Source organism: Oryzias latipes, chromosome 2, assembly GCF_053564925.1.
Source record: "Oryzias latipes strain Hd-rR chromosome 2, Olatipes_Hd-rR_3.1".
NCBI classification, from domain to species: domain Eukaryota; kingdom Metazoa; phylum Chordata; class Actinopteri; order Beloniformes; family Adrianichthyidae; genus Oryzias; species Oryzias latipes.
In genome coordinates this window covers 33032293-33057669 of record NC_136238.1, presented here as the reverse complement: position 1 = coordinate 33057669, position 25377 = coordinate 33032293, and the positions used below count along the sequence as shown (strand labels likewise).

Below are 25377 nucleotides of genomic sequence, written 5' to 3'. Positions count from 1 at the left end.
CACTTGTTCCACGGTCTGATACCAGATTCTGTAGAAAGCTACACCGCTAAAGACGAGCTTTAGCTGGTATTTTTGTTAGAACAGAGAGACTTTTTTGCGCTAAATCGAAACAAGGAAGTGAATACTTTAACCACTTCTGATTGGTCAGACTGATGACATGTGATTTAGCCTTCAAGAATGATTGGTGGAGACAGTTAAAGGGGCGGGACTTTTCCTTACACAGTTATAGCTGCAGCTGAATTGCGGTATCCCGTTATTCTTATCAAAATGTATTTAATAGAATCATATAAACTCAAATTAAAAAATAATTTTATGATATTTCATATTCTTAACTTCTCAGTGTTTTATCAGGGCCTGTTTGGATGAACAAAGAGCTGATTTCCTGGAGATGGTAATTGTTTTTAGATCAGTTAATGAGAGCAATTTCTCACGGCACACTTGACCATCTCCCGACTGGTTGAAAAACACTAGATTAGAGGAGCCCATAACGACTAAAGAAATTTTGCAGGCTATAAATAAGATGCAATGTTCTAAATGCCCTGGACAAGATGGGTTCCCTGTTGAGTTCTACCGAAAATTTATGCCTAAATTGGCACCTTCAATACTTAAAATGTTTAACCCTTGTGTGGTGTTCATATTGTTGTTACTCAGCCAGTGTTCGTGGGTCTGGTGGACCCGTTGCATGTTGTGGTTTTTAATGCCTCACAATCAAACACTTTGATGTTAAAATACTCGACAGATGTTTACCTCATCCAATTACAGTCAGTATATTTGGTTAATATTTTCCCTTTACCTTTATTAGATCACATTCACAACTCAGTATTTAAAACGTGATAAAGAAAATCAATTAAAAAAAAAGATATGAGTGGAAACAAATTTTCAAGTGAAGCAAGGGTTTTCAAAACTACTGACTTTTATTTATTTGAACACAGAAACTGAACCCATTCAGGTGCACAACACAAGCTGAACACATAGAGTAAACCTATTAGTCAAGACAACACATCAGCCCCATTGAACACATGGCCTTTTAGCCACTAGCCTATAAAACACATGGTCCTGGCTGCTGACGGTCTGGTCCTGTGGCTGGGTGCTGATGGCTTCGTTTTGGAACTGGCTGATGCTCAATCTGAATGGTAAATTGTAAATGGCATATACTTATATAGTGCCTTTCTTCCTACAAGGACAAAGCCCTTTACAGTCACAGACCCATTCACCCAGTCACACACTCATTCAGACACTGGTGGCGGCTCCACTGCCAAACACAGGCGCCCGCCTACCACCAGAGGCAAGGTTGGGTTCACAGTGTCTTGCCCAAGGACACTTCGACTCATGGCCGTGCAAGGCGGGAATTGAACCTGCAATATTACGATCATGGGTCGACCGCCCTACCGCTGCACCACAGCCGCCCCAATCTAATCATCTTCTTCAGAGTCACTGTCAGACTCTGAATTTTCAGAAATGTGATCCTCTAATTCTGAAACCTCCTCTTCTGAATTGTCTCCCATGTAGACATCATCATCAAAAACGTCTCTCTCTTCTAAAATCAATTCCAGGGCCCTCTGCGCAGAAAGTCTTTTGGCCATTTTGATCAGTTGCGATAAGAAACCACACTGGCAAAGCTATATTTAACGTGTCCCGCCTCCAATTTGTAGCCGATAAAGATTGAGATATTAAAGATTCCCACAAGAAAGTCAAATGGTCAAATGTGCGGGAGAACGAGAGCAAACAGAGTTGATGCTTGAATTATTCTAACAATGTTGCAACCTTGTGCGGGAACCGCAGGTGCAGAAACAGAACTCACATTTACAGTGAAGCTTTCTCTCTCTGCCACTCTCTCTCTCTTTCTCACTGGTCACACACACACACACACACCTACACACACACACACACACACACACAGCAGGCCTAGACAGGTGGAGGACAGAGTGTAGGTACATAAAACATCAATTTCCACACTTCTATTAGTCCCGGGTCCAGTGGACCCGAACATCTTATATGTAATAGAAATGTGTTGGGGGGGTATACGGTGTGTGGTCATTAAAAATGTATTCTGATATATGTTCTTCACAGAAAATGAGCCAAGGCCAGTGAGTCTGAGTTTGAAAAATTAATTAATTGTATCATTTTTCTTTTGATAAAAAATGAAAACGGGTCCCACAGACCCGAACACCACATAAGGGTTAAACACTCACTGGAAGTGGGTTCCCTCCCATTATTTCTCCGACAAGCAACTGTATCCCAAGGATCCTTTATCCTGTGGCTCATATCGCCCTATCTCCCTATTAAATGTGGATTATAAAATTCTTGCCAAGCTTCTAGCTTTGCGTATTGAGGGAATTTTGCCATCAGTGATCAGTCTGGACCAAACAAGATTTTTTAAAGGGAGATATGCTTTTTCCAATCTCAGACGGTTGTTTAATGTTCTCTATAACTCTTCAGACAACATCGAGCCTGAGTTTGTCATAAGTCTAGATCCTGAGAAGGCTTTCGACAGAGTTGAATGGGATTACCTTTTCTATGTCTTGGAGAAATTTGGATTTGGTAAAATGTTCACTTCTTGGGTAAGGCCTTTGTATACCTCCCCACTTGCCTTATTCAAAACAAACAACACTCACTCTGACTTTTTTCTTCTTTTTAAAGGTATGAGACAGGGATGTCATTTGTCGCCATTGCTCTTTGCTATTGCTATAGAACCTTTGGCCATCTCACTTAGATCCAACTGCCAGATTGCTGGAGTAACAAGAAATGGAATGGCGAATTTCATTATATGCTGATGATTTGCTTCTTTATATCTCAAATCCCACTCTCTCTTTTCCCACTCTGCTCTCAACTCTTCGCTGAACCTTGGAAAAAGTGATCTTTTTCCTGTGAATGTTGCTGCTCAAGCATATCCAACTGCCGTTCTCCCATTTCAGGTTTCACTAGATAGTTTCACATACTTGAGGGTGAAGGTTACCAGCAAATTTGAAAACCTTTTTAAGTCAAATTTTGACCCACTCTTAATCAAAATTAAAAGTGATTTGGACAGATGGTCACTACTTCACCTGTCAGTAGCTGGCCGAATCAATACAATCAAAATGAACGTGCTCCCAAAGTTCTCTTTTCTTTTTCAATGTGTTCCTGCCTTTATCCCAATCTCTTTTTACTGTAAGCTTGATCAGACTCTGTCTAGATTCATTTGGAACAACAAGCCTCCTTGAATTCGTAAAACATACCTCCAACGACCAAAGTGTGCAGGAGGGATGGCCCTGCCAAACTTTATGTTTTATTACTGGGCATGCAATTTTCGCGTCATTAGGTATTGGCTACAGTGAGATGGCTTAGATAGTGCCCCAGAATGGTTGAACCTTGAGGCCTCCTCTTGTGTCTCGTCTTCATTAAAATCACTAATTTAAGCTCCTAAGCAATTACCGAGCCCTGAATATTACGATAACACTGTTATCAAAGTCACATTGAAAATTTGGTATCAGTTTAGACCAGGGGTCGGCAACCTTTTTTACTCAAAGAGCCATTTGGGACCGCCCCTAATGAAAAAAAGCACCCGGAGCCAAACAGTTAAAAAAACAGGATTGTTTCAAAAGCATTAATATAAATGCCACTTTAACAGCCTGGTGGGAATTTCTCAAAATATCAAAATCATCAATTCAACCGTGCAAAATGACACCCATCTGGAACAACCCGGACATCCTTATTAACAAAAAAATGATTCACTTCCCAGCTAGGCAAGCAGGGGTCATAAAACAACTAGAGCACGTAATTATTGATAGAAGATTCATAACTCCCCAGGAACTTCAAGACAAACATGGAATAAATAACTTCTTGGAATATCAACTTAAATCAAGTATTACTAAAAAATATAAATTTAAAGACGACGATTTAAAGCTACCAGATGTAGTTACCACTCTGATTAATTTTTCAATGAATAGAACTCTCTCCAAAATATACAAACTTTTATGTAATTTAGATCAGTGTTTTTCAACCAGTGTGCCGCGGCACACTAGTGTGCCGTGGGAGATGGCCAAGTGTGCCGTGGGAAACTGCCCTCATTAACTGATCTAAAAACATTTCCCATCTCCAGGATTTTAGCTCTGTGTTCATCCAAACAGGCCCTGATAAAACACTGAGGAGTTAGGAATATAAAAGATCGTAAAATACTTTTTCTTTGCGTTTATTTTATTTTATTAAAGACATTTTGATATGAATGACGGTACAGTACCGCGATTCAGCTGCACCTTCGGCTGTATTTTGGAAAAGTCCCGTCTCTTTAACTGTCTCCACCAATCATTCTTGGGGGGTTAATCACATGTCATCGGTCTGACCAATCAGAAGTGCTTAAAGTCTTCACTTCCTTGTCCCGATTTAGCTCGTAAAGTCGCTCAGTTCTAACAGAAATACCAGCTAAAGCTCGTCTTTAGCGGTGTAGCTTTGCACAGAATCCGGTATCAGAGCGTGGAACAAGTGAACAAAACAATGAAGCTCCGAAAACCGATCTTCGGCCGTTTTATGCACTACATTTCCCATGATGCATTGGGTTGTGAGAGTGACAGCGCAAAAGGAGATCTGTTGTTAAACGTCTTGAAACCAAGGAACACACAAGCTGTTTTTAAATTTTCTAACTTAACTTTTATTGCATCTTTTAGAAAAAACAGCTGCAGTTTCCAGCTTTTTCTGTAGCAATTATCTCAAAAATGCATGTGAGATTGTGCAGGGACTGTAGATCAATACAGACTATGAGTTTCTCCTTTTTTTTTATTTTTGGATGCTGGTGTGCCGCGGGATTTTTTTTAAGGTTAAAGTGTGCCGTGGCTCAGAAAAGGTTGAAAAACACTGATTTAGATAACAATATTGCCCTTCCAACAAAAAAATGGGATGCAGATTTGAGCATCAGCACAGATGAAAGCTTCTGGTCAGAACTCTGTCTAAACACCTTTAAACTGACAAAAAGTCCAAATTTGCAGCTAATCAATCTCAAAACTCTTCACAGAATTTACTTCACTGGACAGAGGATGTTCAAGATGGGTCTCAGTAACTCAGATATTTGCGAGCACTGTGATAATAATCTAACCGACAGCTACATGCACGCACTGTGGTTCTGCACTCCTGTCCAGGCTCTCTGGCAGAACGTATGTGCCGATTTATCAGTCTGGCTTAAGGTTTCAATCACGGCTTCACCGTCACTTTGTGTGCTTGGTGACATGAGTGCCATCGATATAGAAGAAGGATTAGCATCTATCATTTTCACAACTCTTTGTATTGCCAAAAAAACTATTTTAATAAATTGGAAAAACAAGAAAAATATAAACATAAGTCAACATAGAAATCTGCTGTTTGATCATATCAGCTTGGAAAAAATGTCAGCCCAAAGCTCAAGTAACTTTGAAAGAATTTGGTCTCTCTGGTCTCCTGTGGTTGACTCCATGACTTAAGGGGTGGGGGGCTTGGTCGTCGCTGCTCCTTGCCCTTCTGCCGTGGTTTGGGGTGGGGGTCGGGGCCTCCGGTGCCTGGCGGGGGAGGTGGGGGCTCCGTTGGTCGGGGGGTCGGGTCCGTTGCCTGGGTGGGGCGGGCTGGGGCGCTGCGTGGTCCTCTGGGCTTGGGTGTGGGGGTGCGTGGTGGGGGGGTGGTCTGGCTTGGCTTGGGGGGGTGGTCCCTTTGCCTGCGCTGGGGGGGGTTGGCGGGGGGCCCTGCTCGGGGGGGGGGGGGGGGCAGCGGCGCTGGATGGGCTGCCCATCTGCACCTGGGGCTGGGATCGGCCCTTCCCTGGCTCTGGGACGGGACGGGACAACCCTCTCGAGGTCCCCGGTCGCTCTGGGTGTCATCCGCTTCGGCTGCGGGGTCTGGGGTGGGGTGGGGTGGGGGGTTTGTCGGCCCTGTCCTGTGGGGGGGCGTTCTGGGGGGGCCCATTATTGGTACGGGTCGGGGGTGCTAACGGGTCGGGGTCTCCGCTGAGGCAATCAGTGGTTGCCTCGGCCGGTTGGCCTCCTCGGTCCCGTCAAGGCCTGACCAGAGCTCCTCTAGGGCCGGCGTCTGGGGGTGGGGGCCTGGGCTTGCTCCGGGGGGGGCGGCGCTCTCTGGCTCCTCTCTCTCTGTGTGGGGTGGGTGGTGCCGGGCCTGGGGTGTCGGCGCCTCCGGGGTTGGGGCCCCTGGGCTGGGTGGCCCTGGCCTCTTTGCTGGGGGGGGGATGGGGGACAGCTGTTTGACCACCGGGGGACAGTCTACCAGCTGTCCCCAACTTACCCCCTTCCTCATATAACCTCATATTAGGGTGAGGGGGTGGTGGGTCTAGCCTGCGATGCGCCTTGGGGGGGGGGCTACTTGGCAGTGGCCCCCCTCCTATGGCTGCCGTATGGAGTGGGCCCCCCCCTCTTTCGGTTTTATTTGCACCTTAGACATGAAGGGTCCTTGGTAGGGGGGGTGCTTGGACATCACTGCAAGCAAGCAGCAGATGTCCTCCTGGCACCCTACCCGCCAATTTTAACCGCACCTTAGACATTTAGGGCCCCTTGGTGGGAAGGGTAAGGGGACATCACTGTGAGTAATCAGGAGATGTCCCCCTAGTGCCCTACTCGCCAATTTTAACTGCAACCTCCTTAGTACACACACCCTTCAATATATACATTCCAACATAAACACACACACATGCACACACACACCCTCTCATACACACATACACGCACACACATTTTGCAAGGAAGGTGGGACCTGGGTCCATCTGTCCCCTACCCCTTCCCTGGTGGGGGGTGCGGGCCACTTGGCGATGGTGGCCGTGTCCCTTGGGTGCCGGCTCCCTGGGCCCGGCGGTGCTCTCTCCGCACGGTGGGGGGGTTCATATTACACCTGAGCCGGGGGTGTTCGTGTCCCTGGGGGGTGGGTCCTGGTCCTTGCCCCTGAGCGCTGGGCCCCGCCAAACTTCCAACATGGCCGAGCCTGGTCGGGCCATATTTATAACACCCCTTATGGGCCACCCTTTTTTCCCCAGGGTTCCCCCCTCCTGGGCGGGGAAGGCGGGCCCCTGCCTTGCTCCTCCCTGGACCAACCGTGGGCCGGGTGGGTGGCTGCCTGGAGTGCGGAGCGGGTCTCCCTTGGGGGGTCCTGGCTCGTACCTGGGGTTGGGGCGGGGGGATGCCCGGAACTCCTGGGTGGTGGTGGGGTGCTCGTCTGGGGCTGTGGGCGTCCTTCTCCGGTGGGGCCCTGCGTTGGGCTCTTCCGGCGCGGCGGGGGGGCTGCTTTCCTGGCTGGGCTGGGGCGGCGCTCTCTTTCCCTCCGCGCCTCCCTGCTCTCTGGCTCTGGGGGCCTCGCGGCAGTCCTGCTGGCCCTGGCCTGGGTGGCGGTCTTGGTCGCCCGGGGGGCGGTCGTTCCCTGCCTGTTCCCGTGTGGCGTTGGGGGAATTCCGGCTGCCGCTGCTGCTGTGGCGGGGGTCTGGGTGTGGGGGTGGCTGGGCACTCCTCCTCCTTCTTTTCACATTCCACCATCCATTTTAGAAGAACATAAACACTCACCTGAGCACAGGTGTTAGCTCACTTTGCACTTATAGTTTGCATGATTGAATGAATGAAAGATTTCACACTAGTTGGTTTAAAGGCATAGGTATGCGTTCGTGAACACTATCTGTTTTGTGTACATGTTGACATGTGAACATTTTTTTGCAGCTAGAAGGTGTGTTGATAATATTTGAGTGTGTGCGAACAGGCCCCGCCCTTTTTGTACTACATTTGAACTGTACCGTAATGATAAACAACCAGTAAACCTGTCTGCTTTATGCTGCTTCATGGTCTTACCCCCCCTCTCACTATCACCCCCCCCCCCCCCCCCCCTCTGAGATCCCTCCCTCTTCTTCCCTTCTTTCCTTTTCCGTCCGGTCCAACACCAAAGATTTTCAATCATGGTTGAAATGAATAAAGGTTTGGCCTCAATTACAAAAGGGGTTTGTTCAGTCATACCTTTGGTTTGTCTGAAGATTAATAACCCCTCTTGTTAAAGTAAAATATGTCCAACACAAGAGGCCCTCAGCTCTCATCTGCCTGCCTAGCTGTTGGACAGGACAAGTTAAAAAAAATAAAAAATAAAAAATAAAGAAAGCCGCTCCCCGTTCTGCGCCACGCCAAGCCCCCAGCAGAAAATCACTCCAGACCCAGAGTGTTTATTGAAGCCGCCCCGCGTCTCCTCCTGCTATCAGCTCCGCAGCCCTCGCCCGACAAACACGAGCCCACCAAGGAAGCTGTTTTTTACGTGGCACGTGCCTCGCACGGAGCCAGCAGCGCCTTTGAAATGCCATGAAAAATGAACAAACTAAAATAAATTTGAATTTTTTTTAAATACTCATTTTATAAATACTCATTATTTTCCAAAGTCACAGGGAGCCACAACAGAAGGATGAAAGAGCCACATGTGGCTCTGGAGCCATGGGTTGCCGACCCCTGGTTTAGACATTACTTTAAAATAAAATCTCTTTCCTTACAATTCCTCATTGAAAAAACCCTTCATTTCGGCCCTCAACAGTGGATGGAGCATTCTCCGTTTGGGTCTCCTTGGGTATCAGATCACTCAAGGACCTCTATATTGAGGGCACGTTTGCCTCCTTTGAACAACTTACTTTCAAATTCGGTCTTCCAAAGAACCACTTTTTCCGCTACTTACAAATCCGTAGTTTTGTCAAGGATAAAACTCACCAGTTTCCACCCAGACCACCCGACCATGGTTTTGACAATCTTCTGATTCCACCACCACTATCAAAAGGGATGATATCATGTCTGTATGAGAGGATATGTTTTAAGTGCAAGTCTTCTACTGCGACGGTTAAAATGGCATGGAAACAGGCTTTGGGTTTTGTGATCCAGGACGACCTTTGGGACAAAATCCTGAAGCGGGTCCATAGCTCCTCATTATGTGCTAAACATGGATTGATTCAATGGAAAGTTTTGCACCGAACACCACTGGACTAAAACTCGACTCTCTCGGATATGCCCAGATATTAATCCTGAATGCGATCGCTGTCACCAATCCCCGCCTCTTCTACTCATATGTTTTGGTTATGTCCATCACTTGCACAGTATTGGACTAACGTCTTCGGATTCTTAACGCAGACCCTCAAATTGCCCCTCAAACCTGAGCCGTTAACTGCCTTGTTTGGGGTCATCCCCAATATGACAAACTTGCCAACACTACAATCTGATTTTGTGGCATTTCTCACTTTTTTGGCAAGACGCAGGATTTTGTTGTGTTGTAAGTCTCCCTCTCCTCCTAAGCTGGAAATCTGGATTAAAGATGTTTTGCACTATAGTATACTTGAAAAGATTAAGTTGACTCTACGTGGTGTCACGGGCAAGTTCTTTAAAGTTTGGCAACCCTTTTTTGGACATGGTAACACCTTACAATCACGTAACATACCCACCTAGCTGGCTCTCATTTTCCCAAAAAATGTACTTTTAGGTATTTCAGTTATTTTATTTGCGCTCACTCATTGTCACTTTAAAATATATCTGACCTGAACTATTTGTTCTGTTTATGAAGACCATTTTTGTGTTTTTGTTTTTTGTGTCTTCTATTGCTTTACACATCTCCTATTCGTGATCCCTGGAGAGTTGCTTTTGTCACATATGTTGTACTGCCATTTTATTTTCTTAATTTTAATTATTCATTACTATTATTGTAAGTTTTTGGTGAATCTTAGGCTTGGTGATGGGATGTGTATCGCCTTTCTGTTTGGGTTTTTTTCCTTTTGTTTTTGGTTTCAATGGGGGGGGGGGGGGGGGAGTGTATTCATTGTTGTTATCACGTGTTCAATATTGCTGCTCTAAAATCCAACAAAAACAATTTTGAAAAAAATAAAATAAAACACAGATTTTTATTTTGGTAAACACAGATTCTGATTCTAGAACATTCTTAGAGAATAAATCGGAACTTACCCGAGTGAACGTCGGCGGTGAACCAGGCTAGAAACAAAAGACCCAAGAAGAAGAAGAAGAAGGGCGCCGACGCCATTTTCCTCTGAAGACATAATAAAGTAGATTAAAATATTCTATTGACAAAAATAACTGAAATATAGAATAAACGGTTAGAAAACAATCAAAACTCTGAATGGGATTAAAGTGTGTAATGACATAAAGGAAAGGTCTTCTAAAACAAGTAAAAATTGCTGATTCACTTCAATAATACTCTGTAAGTTAATGGAAGATGTGGTTTGGAAAAAGACCAGAAGAACGTCATCCATCCACCTGTCATCACCAACTTTTCCATTGTTTTCTAGCCACAAAACTAAGGCGACCAGCCAGACGTAAAATATGAAGAACTGCTTTAAATGGACGTCTGTTGGTCTATGGGATGTATTTCTGGGTTTGGAATCTCTATCATTTGTGGTCACCAACTTTGCTCTCTGAACCACAGAAAACAGTAGCATGTGGTCCTACGGAGAGTTCCTGAGCATGGAATGAGGAAATATTACTCAGCACACAGTTACCTGGAACTGTAATCTATTACTTTAGTAATGAGTTCACACACAGACGTGGATGGAGGAGAACAGGAAGGAAAAAAGCCAACAAGCATCAGCTGGTTGTTGACATGATGAAGAAGAGTTCTCCATGTTGTTGATCCAACAATGATGAAGCTTTGGAAACAGCAGAGAGATGAGAGTTTGCAGAGAAAGAAGATCTTCTCCAAACATTCAGAAACAAACAGTCAAGTTAGTGAAGACAAAGTTCCAGAAACAAACTCACTTCAGTTTCTGCAAAGAGATGAAGAGGAAGAAGAGTCTCCCTCACCATGTCAACGCAGCTGCAGCACTGATCACTGACTCACAACCAGGAAGAGTCCACCTGGATGGAGGAGGGGCAGCACAGGTGGGCGGGGAAGCACAGGTAGGCGGGGCAGCAGGTGGGCGGGGCAGTAGGTGGAACAGCCTACCTTGAATCAAACCCTCAACCTGCCTGTTGTCTACGTAGTGAACACCCACTGCTCCACAGTCAGAGGATCAGGATCTGATCAGGTTTTGTCCTGACATGAAAAAGGGGCGGGGCCTGTAGTTGGAGGTAAAATGACTGTCAGGAGCTGCAGGATGTTTGTTTCATGAACTAAAGACAGAGAACAGGTTCAAGAAGAAAACCTGACACCACCTGACAGCAGCTGAGAGGAGGGGCGGAGCTTCAAGCTGATTGACAGACTGTTGATCTCAGCGACTGAGAAAGGTGAGGTCATGTGACCTTCTGCATCCAGACGTGCATGAACTCCCCTCATCTGTCATCTACTGACACTGAAGCAGAAACTCTGATGGAGCTGAAGGGAGGGGCCTGACTATTTCCTGTAAACAGCTCCTTCTGATCATCAGTCAGACTCAGAGGAACAGAGAGTTTGTTCACATGCAGCTCAGGAAAATGGCTGACAGTGAAGCTGAGAAGCTTTTCTTTCCATGTCTGTTAGAATCACTTTCACTTTCGGCTTCTCCCATCAGGGGTTGCCACAGCGAACAAGTCGCATGGTAAATTTGGCAATGTTTTACGCCGGATGCCCTTCCTGACGCAACCTTCTCAATCCGGGCTTGGAACCGGCACAGAGGTAGAGAAGGGAACAGGGATATGTCTGTTAGAATCACAACCTTTCAAATCCACAAGATCCTAAAAGTGAAGCAGAAGCAGAGAAAGAAGCAGATTGAAGTCAGAGTGGGAACAAGTCAGAACAGCAGTTGGAGGAAGATTTGATCCCAAAGCTGATGGGAAACTGAAAGAATGTGGATCTTCCAGATCTGTCAGAGCTTCCAAGAAAACCCACATTCCTGAAGGCCGTCTGTGTTCCTCAGTAACAGGGCGTGTCTGAACGGCTGCAGATTCTGCAGAACATCAAGGTTTCCTGCAGCTGCATGGAAGGAGTGCTGCCCCCTGGTGGACAGGAACTCAGCAGTGCAGCTTCAGGATGGAGTGGCTTCCAACAGATCAGATCAACGTTCTGCTCTCTGCTAAAGATCCTCATGAAAGGGTCAGAAAAGACGCTCAGAACTCCTCATCTTCTTCTGGTTTCAGGGATGAATAAGAAAATGCTTTTTCCAAAAATTTCCCTCATCCCACTATTGTCAAACATGAGCTTCTGCAGCTGCTGGAGTCAGCTGATTTCCCTGGCTACGGCTGATGAAGGACAGGAGTTTATGTGGAGTGAGACAGGAACATTTAAGTGTAACTGAAATGACTGTTTCTGCTGCAGTAGTTTTCCGGCTGCTTCAACAGTTTGTCAGAGATTCATCCTGCAGAAGCTCCACCCTCTGACCTTCATCACTAAGAGGGTTCTTTTCTACCAACATTTGGATCCAATATTCGAAGAACAAGGATTTGTCTTCCTGTTTGTCTTTCATCCAAATGACTGAATTTCACCAAAGAAAAGTCATTTTTCAACTCCAGAGACTCCCACAGTGAGACACCTGCTGGCTATTCTTTGTAACTACATCTGCAGCTTCTAGAAACGTCTTTGTTTCTGTTTTCATCTTTTCAAACAGTTTGTTTTCTTCACATGAAGCCTAAAGAAATGTCCTCAGAATGATGGAAACAGTTTTTCTGCAGCTTGAAGCTGTTCAGGAAGATTTTCTTCTTTAGTGCAGAGAAATCTCTCATTTGATGAGACGGAGGAACTGCAGCAACGTTCAGTGGCGCCACCAGGGGGTGGCCAGGGGTGGCCACGGCCACCCCTCTCCGACACCTGGCCACCCCAGTGGCCACCCCAGTAGCCACTATAAGCTGTGGTAGCATCAGTTGTGCGTTTCATCCCAAATGCACAGCCAGCAAGCGGGCAAGTCGCTCTGATCACCTAAACCGGCCCTCACCCCCTCCCCTCCCTGCTGCCTTTGAGTGCGCAGACATCTACAGAGGAGCCGCTGGATGCAGAATGAATAAGACGCGTGGTTCACTTCCGCGTTCGAACCCTCAGATCCTCGGTCAGACAAAAGAACCAGTCTCAGTCACTAAAAATGAACTTTCTTTATTACTTTTTCTTTAAGTCCAAAACGGCGACTGACCGCGCGTGTATGCGCTCCACACCCTCACGCGCTCTCCCCCCTCTCTTCCTGCATTGCGCGAGCACCGGTTTCAGCACGCACACACACGCGTGCGCGCGCGAACGCACGCACGCACACACACACACACAATCACACATCCCAAAATGCTACGTTTCTTTTCCTGTTAAATATTTTCCGTGGGTCTTTAACAATCTGTTTACTGTACTTTAGATCTGTATAGATAGATAGATAGATAGATAGATAGATAGATAGATAGATAGATAGATAGATAGATAGATAGATAGATAGATAGATAGATAGATAGATAGATAGATAGATAGATAGATAGATAGATAGATGACTTTATTAATCCCACAATGGGGAAATTCCATTTATCTGTGGCAGCAACACGACATTCAGAAATAATCGGTATAATATAACATCAATAAAGGACATCACAAATGACATTTATATTAAATAATTAAAAATATCACTAAAATTATTGTGAAAAATTATTATCAAAAATTAGATTCTTATTAAATAAAGAAATAAATATTAAATATTAAATAAATACAGCTGCAAAGGTGTAAAAAACATGCGGTCTGCAAAACATGTAAACCCGGTGTGCAAATACTTGGTGCAAATACGCCACATCATCAGCGGTGGTGGATGTGTCATTACTTTTTATTAATAAGTAAAAAAAGGATGTCCCTGTCACAAGCCACTCATTTTCATGGCACTATTTAAGCACTGGTTGTTGTGTTACCGCAACATTTTGATGTGTTTTTGTTTCGACAGAGTTACCTATAGTCATTAGTTGTTGCTTGTGTCTGTCCATTTTCAGAGAATGAAGAGAAATTCAACATATATTCTTATTTTAAGAATAAAAGTGCAGCAGAAGGAGTGAAAGAGATGGTAGGGGAGCAACAGAGGAGTAGTGAGGAGGAGGAAGATGAGACAGAGCAGCATGAATGACAGAAGAGAATAAGGAAGACAAAGATGAGACGGCATCAGACGAGGGACAGTCAGCATCATCGGTCAGAGAAGCAAGGCAGAACTCAGCATAAGCAGGTGCTCCACCTGTTCCTGGACCAACTGGTGAAGTTAGAATTATGTTACCCTAATAATAAAAATGTTTCATGATTATTAGTCTGAATAGAAATGTCAACAGATATAATTAATAATTAGAAGGATTTTTTTATTATTATTTCAGAACAACAGATTTAATTTTTTGTTTATTATAGATATCTCTCAGTCAAGAGCCGAACACCCCAAGCAGACACACCTAAGCATTAAATATAAACAAAAAAATAAATAAATATATATCAGTAGTAGTATGTACTAATGGTATCTACTAGTATCTATTAGTTATTATACTAGTAGTATCTACTATAAGTTCATGTTCTACAAAATATCAGTAGGCATTTATCTTTCTGTTGGTTTTCTAAAGGTTGTTTTACTACGTTTGGTAGAATGAATTTTAAAAATATAGCTCATGGTTTTTGTGTGCCACCCCAAGATTAAATGTGGCCCCCCACTGGCCACCCCCATGAAAAAATTCTGGAGGCGCCACTGGCAACGTTTCCTGGAAAAGCTCCACATTTCATTGAAACCATGTTGGAACTTTGTCCATGAGGTCACATGGTCTGGAAGAAGCCCCAGTTCCAGCTGACAGAAGTCTGGTTCTGATCCATCAGATCTCACTAGCAACAGAACCAAACCTTCACGTGTTGCAGCAACAGTTTCCATGTTTGGGAGGATCTTCTGAAGAACAGCTCAGTTCCAGATCACATCATGATGTTTGATGTTTTCTTCATTCCAGGAAATCATCTGTGTCTCCTTTGATCTGTGCTGAGTCAGCACTTTGACTTCTTTTCAACTTTAGATCCATCATTTACAATCAAGGATGTTTAGATATATATGATCTAGAACTTCTTTCTAGGATTCTGATGGACTTCACATAGATGACTCCTCCCACTTTGGTTTGTGTCAAATGTAGAAAAACTCAAAGAACCAAAATCAATCCAGTTTGGATCAATTCTGTCTTTCAGATCTTTGGAAAAACTGAAGGAATCTCTGCATCCCAGATTTCTTCTTGGGTTTTGGTTTCTGCAGGTTTTCAATCTCCTCTTTGATCTGATTGAATGTGTCCATCAAGTTCTTTGAAAGCATCATTTTCTCCTCCTCCTCCTCCTTCTTCTTGAGGGTCTCTGTGAGTGAGGAGATCTCCCCCAAAAGGGAGGACTGTTCTTGCTGCTGTTCACTGCTGCCGTTCTCCTTCCAGGTTCTTGTGGTTCTCCATCAGAGCTGGTCTCCATGGGACTGTTGCCTCCCTCTGTGGTGTCAGTCAGTCAGGAGGTGGGAGGGAGGGAGGGTGGAGTCTTTGTCCTTCTGGACATGTTCTTGGATTGGGAGCAGATCAGCTTGGAGTCCAGAGGACTCCTTCAGCTGTTGGGCTGAGAGTCTGGGAGCTTCAGCTGTCCTGCTTTTCTCTTCACTGACAGCAGCTTCCAGCTCTCTCTCTCTGTCTCTCTCTCTCTCTCTGTCTCTCTCTCTCTGCAGGAGTGTTGACTTGGTCTCAGCCACAGACTGCTGACATGTTAGCTGATGTTTCAGCTGAGTCAGCTCTTCTTTCCAAGCTGATGTTTCCTGCAGAGATTCCTACAGGAGTTCCTCCTGCTCCTTCTTTCCCAGAGTTCCTGCAACCAGACGGAGTCTTTGTGCTTTGGAGCTGCTTCTCTTGGATGAAGCGCTTGGTTAGCTCACTTTGATCTCTTTCATGTGGGACTTTGTCTTGAAGCGGATCAAACTGAAGGTGGGACTCCCAAAGCAAACGTTCTGGGATGTTTGCTTCAGCTCTGTGCTTCTGTTCTCTGGTTGCTTCTTTGCTTTGGTTGCAGAGACTTGGAGCTCTCTCTCTCTCCATGCAGATCAGCAGCTTCTTTGGAGGCAGAGGCAGCTGTGTGGGAAGTCTCTGCAGGTCCAGAATCTTCTGATGGATCAGCAGCTGCTGCAGGTTCCTCTGGGTGGAAACACATTTCTGCCAAACAGAACATCTGTTTGTCTTTGTTTGGATGGAAAACGGAGGAAAAAAACTTCTTTGGAGAGAAATCTGCTTTGTTTCTTGTTGCTATGAGGCTGTTGAACAAATGTGGTCACTTTCACAGCTTCACTTCAAATGACTTCCAATAGACAGAAATTATACACTTTCAGTTTATTAAAATAAGTTTGTGAAACATTTTTGATGTTTTTTCTGTAATTCTAGGTCTGATGTTTTCATACATGATGGCTAAAATAACAAAAACCAAACCAAATCAGTCAGGTCTGTAGTTTGAACTTGGATTAGAAATGAGAAGGGCGACACCTTCTGGCTGTATCCAGAACTGCATCTTCTGCTCAGAAAAGTGTTGAAAAACCTCAATTGTGTCTGTAAAATGTCTGCAGCTTTTTTGTCTGAAGACATGAATAAAGTCTGGATTTGATCCTTAATGAATCTCCATCTTTCTTTGTCCTTCAGTCTTTCAGTCTCAAACACACTGGTTCATTTGATCCTAATGAGAACATGTGTGAGGCTCCAACATGGCTGCCTTCACTGCAGGTTCCTCTTCACAGCATGTGTTTGTGGATCAACACACAAACAACAACAGCTGCAGGTGAGGAATTTCAAGCATTTCAAGCCGTCATCTGTTCCTAATGTTCATTCCCCGCCATCATTGAAAGCTTTTGGAATAGTCCCTAAAGCCAGAGATCGGGCCGCTTTGGAGCATGAACTCATCACTCGGTGTCACGGTGGCAGAGAGATGACAGATCCCAAATCTGAGGCTGAAATGATCACGTCCTACCAACTACACTCTGGATTTGGGACCAAAAACCTTTGAAGATGTTGGAGCATTGTTGGAGAATAGACTGACAACATTTGTTTGGAAGAAAGATTGACCTTTGACCCCTCCCTCATGTGTTCCACATCCAGCTGCAGACACACCACTACAGCTCACATTCCACTTCTGATCCAGCAGTTAGAACCAGAGCCTGCATTTGCAGCAGGTTCCAACCCACTGACCACTGATCCACACAGGGGGACGTCCTAAGGGGCGGAGTCAGCCACTGGAGAGAGCAAAAAGGAGAAATGGGGGTCACTCTGGGCCTCTCTGTGTCTGGACCTTCAGAGGGACAGTGGTTTGGTCCAGAACACGGATGCTAAACTAGCTCTCTGGAAACTTGAACTTGTTGAATGGGAAACTTCCTGAAATCTTCTTCATCTGTTGACTTGTTCTTTCTTCATCTGAATGAGCTCAGTCCTCTCCCAAATCCAACTCCATCTATCTTCAGTGCTTTGGACTGAGTTGGAGCAGAACTAGAGCTTTCTCCAGATGTCCTAGTACTTTTAGATCAGTGTCTTCCAATATTTGGAGCCCAGGTTCACTTCTTTCCCTGACAAAAATCCCAAAAGGTCTACCAGCCACCAAATAGTCAGAAACCAGAGAAACTTGGTGGTCTGCATTGATGAGAAACCAGTCCCTCCAGGATGACACATGGCTTTTTGGAATCATTTCACACACAAACAAACGGGAAGTTGTGCTTGTTTTTCTGAGAAAATGCAATCAAATGTGTGATAATGGTCAATGTAAATGTTTAGATAAAGGCTGTAGGGGATTCAGGGATTGTGGAACGGTTGTTGTTTCCTTCTGGGTTAAAGTGCAGTTTTGTGTAACCTCCCAAAGAGGAGAAACCCAAAAAAGAAAGGAAAAGCAAAGAGACAGGTGGAAGCCATCATGAGATTCCTTTCAAACAGGAAGTTCTTTGTCATTTCATGCACTAGTTTCATTTAGCTCTAGTTGTTGAACATTCTAGAAACTCCTAAAAACATTTTCTGTCCACTTTGAAACCATCTGGGGCTGACTTGGCCTTGCTCGCTGGGATACGGCCAACATCCAGAAATCTACCAACAGACATTTTTAGCTCTAGTTGTTGAACATTCTATGTTTGGAAGAGGCAGGCTCTTCTAAAAGAAACTAGCAGGAGCCCCAGCGCTGGTCTTTGCTTGGATTTGTTTTAGACTTGTTCAGAGTCAAATGCATGTTTTAAGGGGAGGAGGATTATTTTGTTGTTGCTGTTTTTGTTCCTATTCTTACAATCCACTATATGTCCCATGTTGAATTCTATTATTAAAATGTGGGAAACAAATGTTTATCAAATCCAGATCAATCCAAAAGCCTGGAGACTGGATGGCCGTGGTCCTCCCTTTGACCTGGACAGTGGTTGCCATGGCGACCTGCACACTCACCAAGCTGGAACTTGGAAGAAGAAAAAGAGACCAAAATGATTGATAAAGCAGGTTTTCCAGGGAAATCCCACAAAGTGCTTTCCAAGCTAGAACTAAGAATATCCAGCATGCATTTGGAAAAACTCATTAGCTTCTTGTGGAAAATGATGAGTCATTGGAAAAGCATTCTATGAATGCTCAGAAAACTTCCTCTAAGGTTGTGGTTGTTTGGAGAAGTCCTCCTCTTCAAAGAAGTTCTCCTGACCATCTTCAAAGCCACTTTCTGCTTTTTCAAACGCTACTGTTCAACAAAAACTTGGTTTCTGCCACAAAACCAACCTTAGACACTGAAACAGAATGAATCCAATGCAGAAATGTGTTGACACCTTTAATTCAAAGCTTCAATCAGTTTGAATCTCATGAAGAACATTTCAAAAATCCACATTTGGATCAGGCGTCTTCATCAGAGCACAACTCATGTTTCCAGGACTGTGACTCACCAATAGATCCTCATTTCCTTTACACAATCTGTTTCCATCATTTGGATTTTTCATAAAAACTTGAGTTAGAAAAGAATTGTTGCCCCAAAATGTCCAGTTTGAATAGTCTCCAGTTTGTTGTGTTTGGTTGCTAGGTAACAGGGTCTTTAATGTCTATGATGTCATGGTGGCTTTCAGAGTTGAACTCCTGAATATGACGGTAAACATTTGGATTGAACAAAAATGGGATTGAAGCTCATGCTAAATCCTGATCTCAATGCTGAAAAAACCTCCTCCTAGATTCTGGTTGTTTGGAGAAGTCCTCCTCTTCCCAGAATTCCTGAAAAAAGCCCTCATTTCTCCTGACCATCTTCAAAGCCACTTTCTGCTTTAGTTTAGTCCAAACTTGCTTTATGCTGACAACATTCACAGCTTGAATCCATCTGAAGAATCCAAGGAAACAAACCAATCTAAGTCTGCATTCATGCCACTTCAGAACCAACAAAGCATGTTTCCAGGACGCTGACTTACCAATAGAACTTGGGATTTCCTTTGCAGAATCCTTCTCCGTGTGTTTTCCTTTGTTTTTCTCCCCAAAACCTAAAGCAGAGATTTTTGCTGAGCTGCAGAACAAACGTCTGACTGCTTTAACCGCCATTGATGGTTTGTTGTGTTTCCCTCTATAGCTGCTATGGTCTTGGTATGGTTGCTAGGTAACGCTGTCTTTGATGATGATGACGTCAGAGTGGCCTCTAGAATGGACTTTTTTCTTGTGGAACCAGGAGCTGTAACCTTTAGGGCACTAGGACCCAGAAAGAGGTCCAGGCAGTGACGGTGTTCAGTGACGGACTGCGCAGCCGCACTTCCTCCAAACGCCACTATTCATCCAGCGCGTGGAGCGCCAGAGTCCAAACGGGCTTAAGGCGCTTTGATAAAGCGCTCTGGAATCCAGCTATGGTGTGCTAAACGTCAGGTCCAGAACGGAAGATGCCATCAATGAAGTCTGTCTGTCAGCAGCAATCCAACGCTGATGGGGTTTAGCTTGTGGAGGATTTGAATGTTCATTTGCTCTCAGGTTGGTTCTGTAGCTGGAAGCCCCAACCCTCAGTTCAGTCAAGTTAGAAAGATGCTAACCAGCTGTTCCCTCCGTCACCATGGAAACGCGGACCGCTTTAAAGTCGGACAGGATTTTCACGGAGCGGACTTCTAGACGTGGAGGATAAATACTCCAAGATGAATTCATCAGACATGAATCAAACAGTCTTTTCTACATAGAACAGAATGAAATCCACTGTGTTTTAGCAGCGTCTGTAGCATCACAGAGACGGTGTTCCACCAAAAACTGGGACCTGTCACATGTTGTTTCCTGGTGACAGAGCTGCAGCTTTAATGTCAATGATATAGAAGAAGAAGAATCCAAAACATTGGACTGTTTTCATGTGATCACATGGAAGCAGAATTAAGAAATCTCTAGTAAATCTGTCCTTGTTTTGTCAGCATGTTTGAATTGGAGTTTACAGTTAGATGACAATAAAGACGTGTTCAGACCTAGAAATTACTTTGATATTTTCTTGAAATAAATTAGAAAACAGTTCAAAAAGTAAAACCTCTAAATATTTCTGTGGCCGGTAAAAGATATGTTGATAAAAATTAAATGTTTTCTCCTGTGTGGAGGTATTTCAGTTTATTAAAAACTGACAAAAATGAGTAACATTCACTGCAAACTGAGCCGATCGCATGTTCTTTTTATGTTCTCTGTCGCCCTCTGGTGGTTCATCAGAGAAGCCAAACTTCCAAAGAAAGTCAATCAATAAACATGAGCTAATTCTTGATGCAGGTTGGAAAACACAGATGGGAAACAGCATCAATACAAATATTAGTCAATGTTTCCTTGAATGGAACAATTTCAGGATTTGTTGTCAGAAAAGTACAGAGCCCGTGTCCTGACATTAAGATATAAAAATATATCTTGTTCCCACAGATTAATATCTTGTTCCCACAGATTATTATCTCGTTCGCACGAAATACTATTCCGTTCCCACAAGATACTATTCCGTTCCCACAAGATACTATTGCGTTCCCTCGAAATACTATTCCGTTCCCTCGAAATGATTAATCCGTTCGAACGCAATTATTTATTCACGTCATAAATCATTCACACGGATATGGTCTCCGTCCGGCCGCAAAAGCTGCTGTCAGCGGTAACTTCCGTGTCTCTGTGACCCATATTCGTTCAAAAAAGGAACATGAAAAACAAAAATGATCACTTTATTATTGTCTCAATGGATATAAGAAAAATATCAAAAGATTTATGATAACTAGGCTGCTTTGTCATACGATAGTTCCTTCTAGGCTACTGCTAGCTCCGTCGCAGAGCTCTTTGATGTATGCTGGCATTTGGGCAACCGGCTGGTCGGTTGACAGACAGACAGCTGATGTTGTAGTCTAGGGTCGAATAGGAATGATAATATTCAGGACTTGTCTTTCATTAACTTTAGCAGTCAGTTGCTTTACATTCGAAGGCTATTAGGCTACATGCTAACTAGCCGATCATTTATCCTGTTATTAATTTACGTCATAGATTTACAGCAGATACCTTCACATTTCTGTCTTTGTATGTCTCATTACATTGCATTGAAGACACGGAGGATGTTTAGAGAACAGATTTATTTATTTTAAAAAGCACAAAAGCATCCATCGTATTCACGTTCATTCACATCATCCTGATGCCGATGGTACGCCCTTCGTCATCTTGCTGCAAAAGCCGCTTCCTGCCGCTACTTCAGTGTCTCTGTGAGTATTCAATAGGGGTAAATATAAAAGCAAGAATGGTCGATCTGTTATCGTCTCGATGAAAATCTGGAAAATATCTTATTAAGCTGGCTGCTTCGCCTAATGCACTTACCTTTAGCTCGCAGCATAACAACAATAGCAGTACGTCACGTTTCCCAGCATGCTTTGCGGCCAATCATTGGTCTTGTTGTTACACCTTGGTTACAGGGACACGGTGATTGGTCAGATGCATTTTGGGAAATGGGCTCCGTTCTTGCGCACGCAATGTGGACCCGCAACGTGGACAGGTACATGTGAAAGCAAAGCTCTACAGTAAGTAATGGCATCCTTCGCTCATTGACTGTAAAGGCTAAATGCCTCTGCTGTTCTTTAAACTAGTTGGTCGTTATGATGTCTTAAGATAAGAATAAACCCTCATTCATTTCCCTGGATAGCAAAGTTTGCTAAATTGTTGCACAGATCATGATCCAACAATCAGCAATTTGAGATTCACTCACATTAAGTGATAGCCCAAAACTTCCTCAGTAAGTTCCTGTTACCCGGGAGAGGGAAAAAATAAAAGAAGAGCAGGAAAGACTCAACAAAGACAGAGATATATAAAGTAAAGATGATTTAATCAGTCAATCGTATCGTTGCTGTTGCAGAACTAATGCTAGCACCGTTAGCTTAACGTCAATTAGCTACCGCGAGTGCTCTAAGCTTTAACTTAAACTTTAACGTCTGTATTCTCATCATGTTAACGGGTGGTCCTTGTTGTGTAACAACGCCTACCTTACATTCCCCCAGGTAAATGTTTAAATATTAGATTAGGTGTTATGCTAATTGCTTTAAGTGCTTTTCTTATGTTGTCCCACCTTGGCTTGTTAACAGTCAATCAAAATCGTGTACATCGTTATGCCAAATGTCATCATAAAATTCACACATGCTATTTTTTACTGTTATTGCATTCCTTATTGCAATTACTGTAATGACGGTATCATTGAAATTACATATGAATGACTAATATAATTTGCAAATTAGATAAACTTCATTGAATATTATACAGTCTAGTCAACATTGCACATGCATCTCCATGTTATTTTTAAATTAAACTATTTCATTTAATTTGATTCTTAGACCATTATGTCTTATAAATAGTGTTTCACATAATCCTCTTCTGTCCTCAGATGCGCTCCTGTGATTTCTCAGTCCTTCCTCTCCAATTCCTTGTCGCCTACACATCAGCATAACATCTCAGCATTGATGCTGTAGCATCAAACGCTGCTCCTCCAATAGACCTAGCTTACTGGCTTATTTCATGTGCCATGTATTTACAGGAACTTTTTATTTTAATGTTATCTTTTTTGAGATTGTTTCTGTGTGTTCATTATAATTAGAATGTTTTTTTCCCTTAAAACTCCAGAAGAATTGCATCTTTCCAAATGTTAATATATTAATGAATTAACATTTTTACCAAAACATATAATAAATCATAGCAAAAAACTATTTCCCTGATATCTCATAAGTATTACATGCTTCCTGGCTCACCTTCCCTAAAGTGGCTTCTTTTGGGCCAACTTTAACCTCAGAGAGAAAATTTTAACGAGACAAGAACAGCTACACTGGAACAGTAATACAAAAAGGAATACTGTAAAACTCAACCTCGAATTGAGCTTTGACACTTTAAAGAAGCATTAAAAATAATTCCCAGTATTAACATTTTATTATTTAACTTGTTTAGTATTTATTCATCAAATTATCTTATCAATCTCTTTTAAAAGCTACTTTTATAAGTATTCATTGTGTGTGGGGTCATGTGTCGTATTTGTTAACGGAGGGGAGTGGGAAAGGTGAACGGTGGATTGGGTTGTTATTGTAATATTGTGTTGTTTTTTTGTATGAATGTTTAAGCGTTTCTAGTTGCGCATGGTATGACAAGTGCTTTTTTCAACAAAAAAAAATAAATATATATAGGTTGATTTGATCACACTTCAAAGACTAATATTATGCCAGTTTGTGGCATATAAGGTTGAAAGCTACAGTGTTAGACCTTGAGTCTGGCACGTTGACTTTTCATCAAAGCCTGAAATGTTATTTCAGGCAGTACACTCTGAAAAAAAGCTAAATGCATACAAAAGTAATATTTGGAGAGGTACGTTCATGTGCTATGTTTCAAAAAACATATCTCTAGTAAATCTGTCCTTGTTTTGTCAGCATGTTTGAATTGGAGTTTACAGTTAGACGACAAGAAAGACGTGTCACACCAAGAAATTACTTTGATGCTGTTTTTCTTTAAATAAATCAGAAAAAAGTAAAAAAAAGTAAAACCTCTAAATACTTCTGTGGCTGGTAAAAAATATTTTGTCAAAAATTAAATGTTGTCTCCTGTGTGGAGGTATTTCAGTTCATTAAAAACTGACAAAAATGAGTAACGTTCACTGCAAACTGTGCAGAAGGCATGTTCTTTCTAAAACTGGAAATAGCACCAACCTTTATTATCACCTGAAGCTGAGTCTCCATTTGATAATTCAATAAAAATAACATTTCATTTCCTCATTATAAAGCAACTTTATTGGAGGGAGTTTCATTTGTCATTGGTCTTTTTGAGCCAAAATTCTGAAGAAATAAATACAAAAGGCTTTTCCAACAGAATCAGAACGTTAGCACGTGACCTAAGTTTGTTCACTTTGTGCTAAATGTTGATTTCTTTGACTGTTGTGTTAATAATATCAACAGTTCTCTGTCGCCCTCTGGTGGTTCATCAGAGAAGCCAAACTTCCAAAGAAAGTCAATCAATAAACATGAGCTAATTCTTGATGCACGAGCTTGAAAGAGCTTCCTGACTGAGGAGCTGCAGACTTTCTCCTGCAGAGCAGCAGCTGACTTCAGCATCGTCATGGGAACACAGTCTGCTGCTGCTTCTGGAAACGTCTTCAAGGCTGTGGTGGGACTTGTTGGTCTGGAGGACAGATTCTCTGAGCAAATGCTGCTTCAGCTTCAAGCTGAAGCTCTTTTCTTCTGGCAGAGCTTAGAAGAAATGGAAACCTCCTTTGTTCTGACTGTTTGCTCCAAATCCCAGATTCAGGAATTCCTCCAAGAAGTTCAGCTCAGAGATCATAAGCAGAGAAAAGCCTGAAGTTCTGATGGAAAATGACAACAGAACATGATCAATATTATTGATCCACATGGAATCCAGAAGAAACTCTGAGGTGAAGACATGAAGACACAAGCTTCAGAGACATGAGGAGAAGTCTGAGTGGATTCATTCTGGACTTTCTTCTCACATCTTCTCTTCAGAACATCTTTGTCTTTGATCCTTCAAATCTTCAGGACTCCAATTGTGAAATCTGATCATCCATGGATTGTTTTTGTGGGATCAGATCCAGAGTTGCTGAAAGTTCTGCTGCCCTCTGCTGGTCAAAGTGTCCAAACAGCAGAGGTGTTTCTCTCATCATTCTGTCTTTCAGTCACAAACATACTGGTTATATTTTATACTATTAAACCTGTTATAAGATATATAAGGGTCTATAACGGCTGTCTTTACTGCACACAAATTGGGTTTTATGAACAAACTTGTGAAAAAAAGTAACATTAGATATTTCTGCTCAGCAGATGGTGAACATTAGTCCAATAAAAACAGGACAAACAGTTGTTCTAAAGTGTGATTCTGATTTTTAGATAAAGGTGATATATTTAACAGATATTAACCCTTGTGCTATCCTAGGTCCTTTAACATTGGGAGTTGGGTCACCTAGACCCACTAGACAGTGCGCTGCACCTTTTTTCTTCAATGATTTGTGATCTTCACTGGTGTCCATGGATTACATGAAATCTTTCCACCTTTATCCACCATTGTCATGGTAGGGAGAACACATCAATGTAAGGGTGGGGAACAG

The 25377-nt window shown here is 43.1% G+C and overlaps 1 protein-coding gene and 2 long non-coding RNA genes across 3 annotated transcripts in view; 1 reads left to right on the top strand and 2 right to left on the bottom strand.

Moving 5' to 3' along the window:
• The window catches only part of LOC144990535 (uncharacterized), a 35498-nt gene extending 25495 nt beyond the window's left edge, over positions 1-10003 (bottom strand). Inside the window, exon 1 of the mRNA XM_078944057.1 lies at positions 9903-10003. Coding sequence (XP_078800183.1) covers positions 9903-9978 — 76 coding nt within the window. The 5' untranslated portion in view covers positions 9979-10003. The remainder of the gene's footprint in view (positions 1-9902) is intronic.
• Positions 1-25377, bottom strand: part of LOC144988226 (uncharacterized) — a 237683-nt gene that overhangs the window by 144475 nt on the left and 67831 nt on the right. The window lies entirely within an intron of this gene.
• LOC144988584 (uncharacterized) lies at positions 15153-16456 on the top strand. Its single transcript, XR_013652505.1, has 2 exons — positions 15153-15782; positions 15898-16456. It is a non-coding gene; the product is annotated as an uncharacterized LOC144988584 (long non-coding RNA).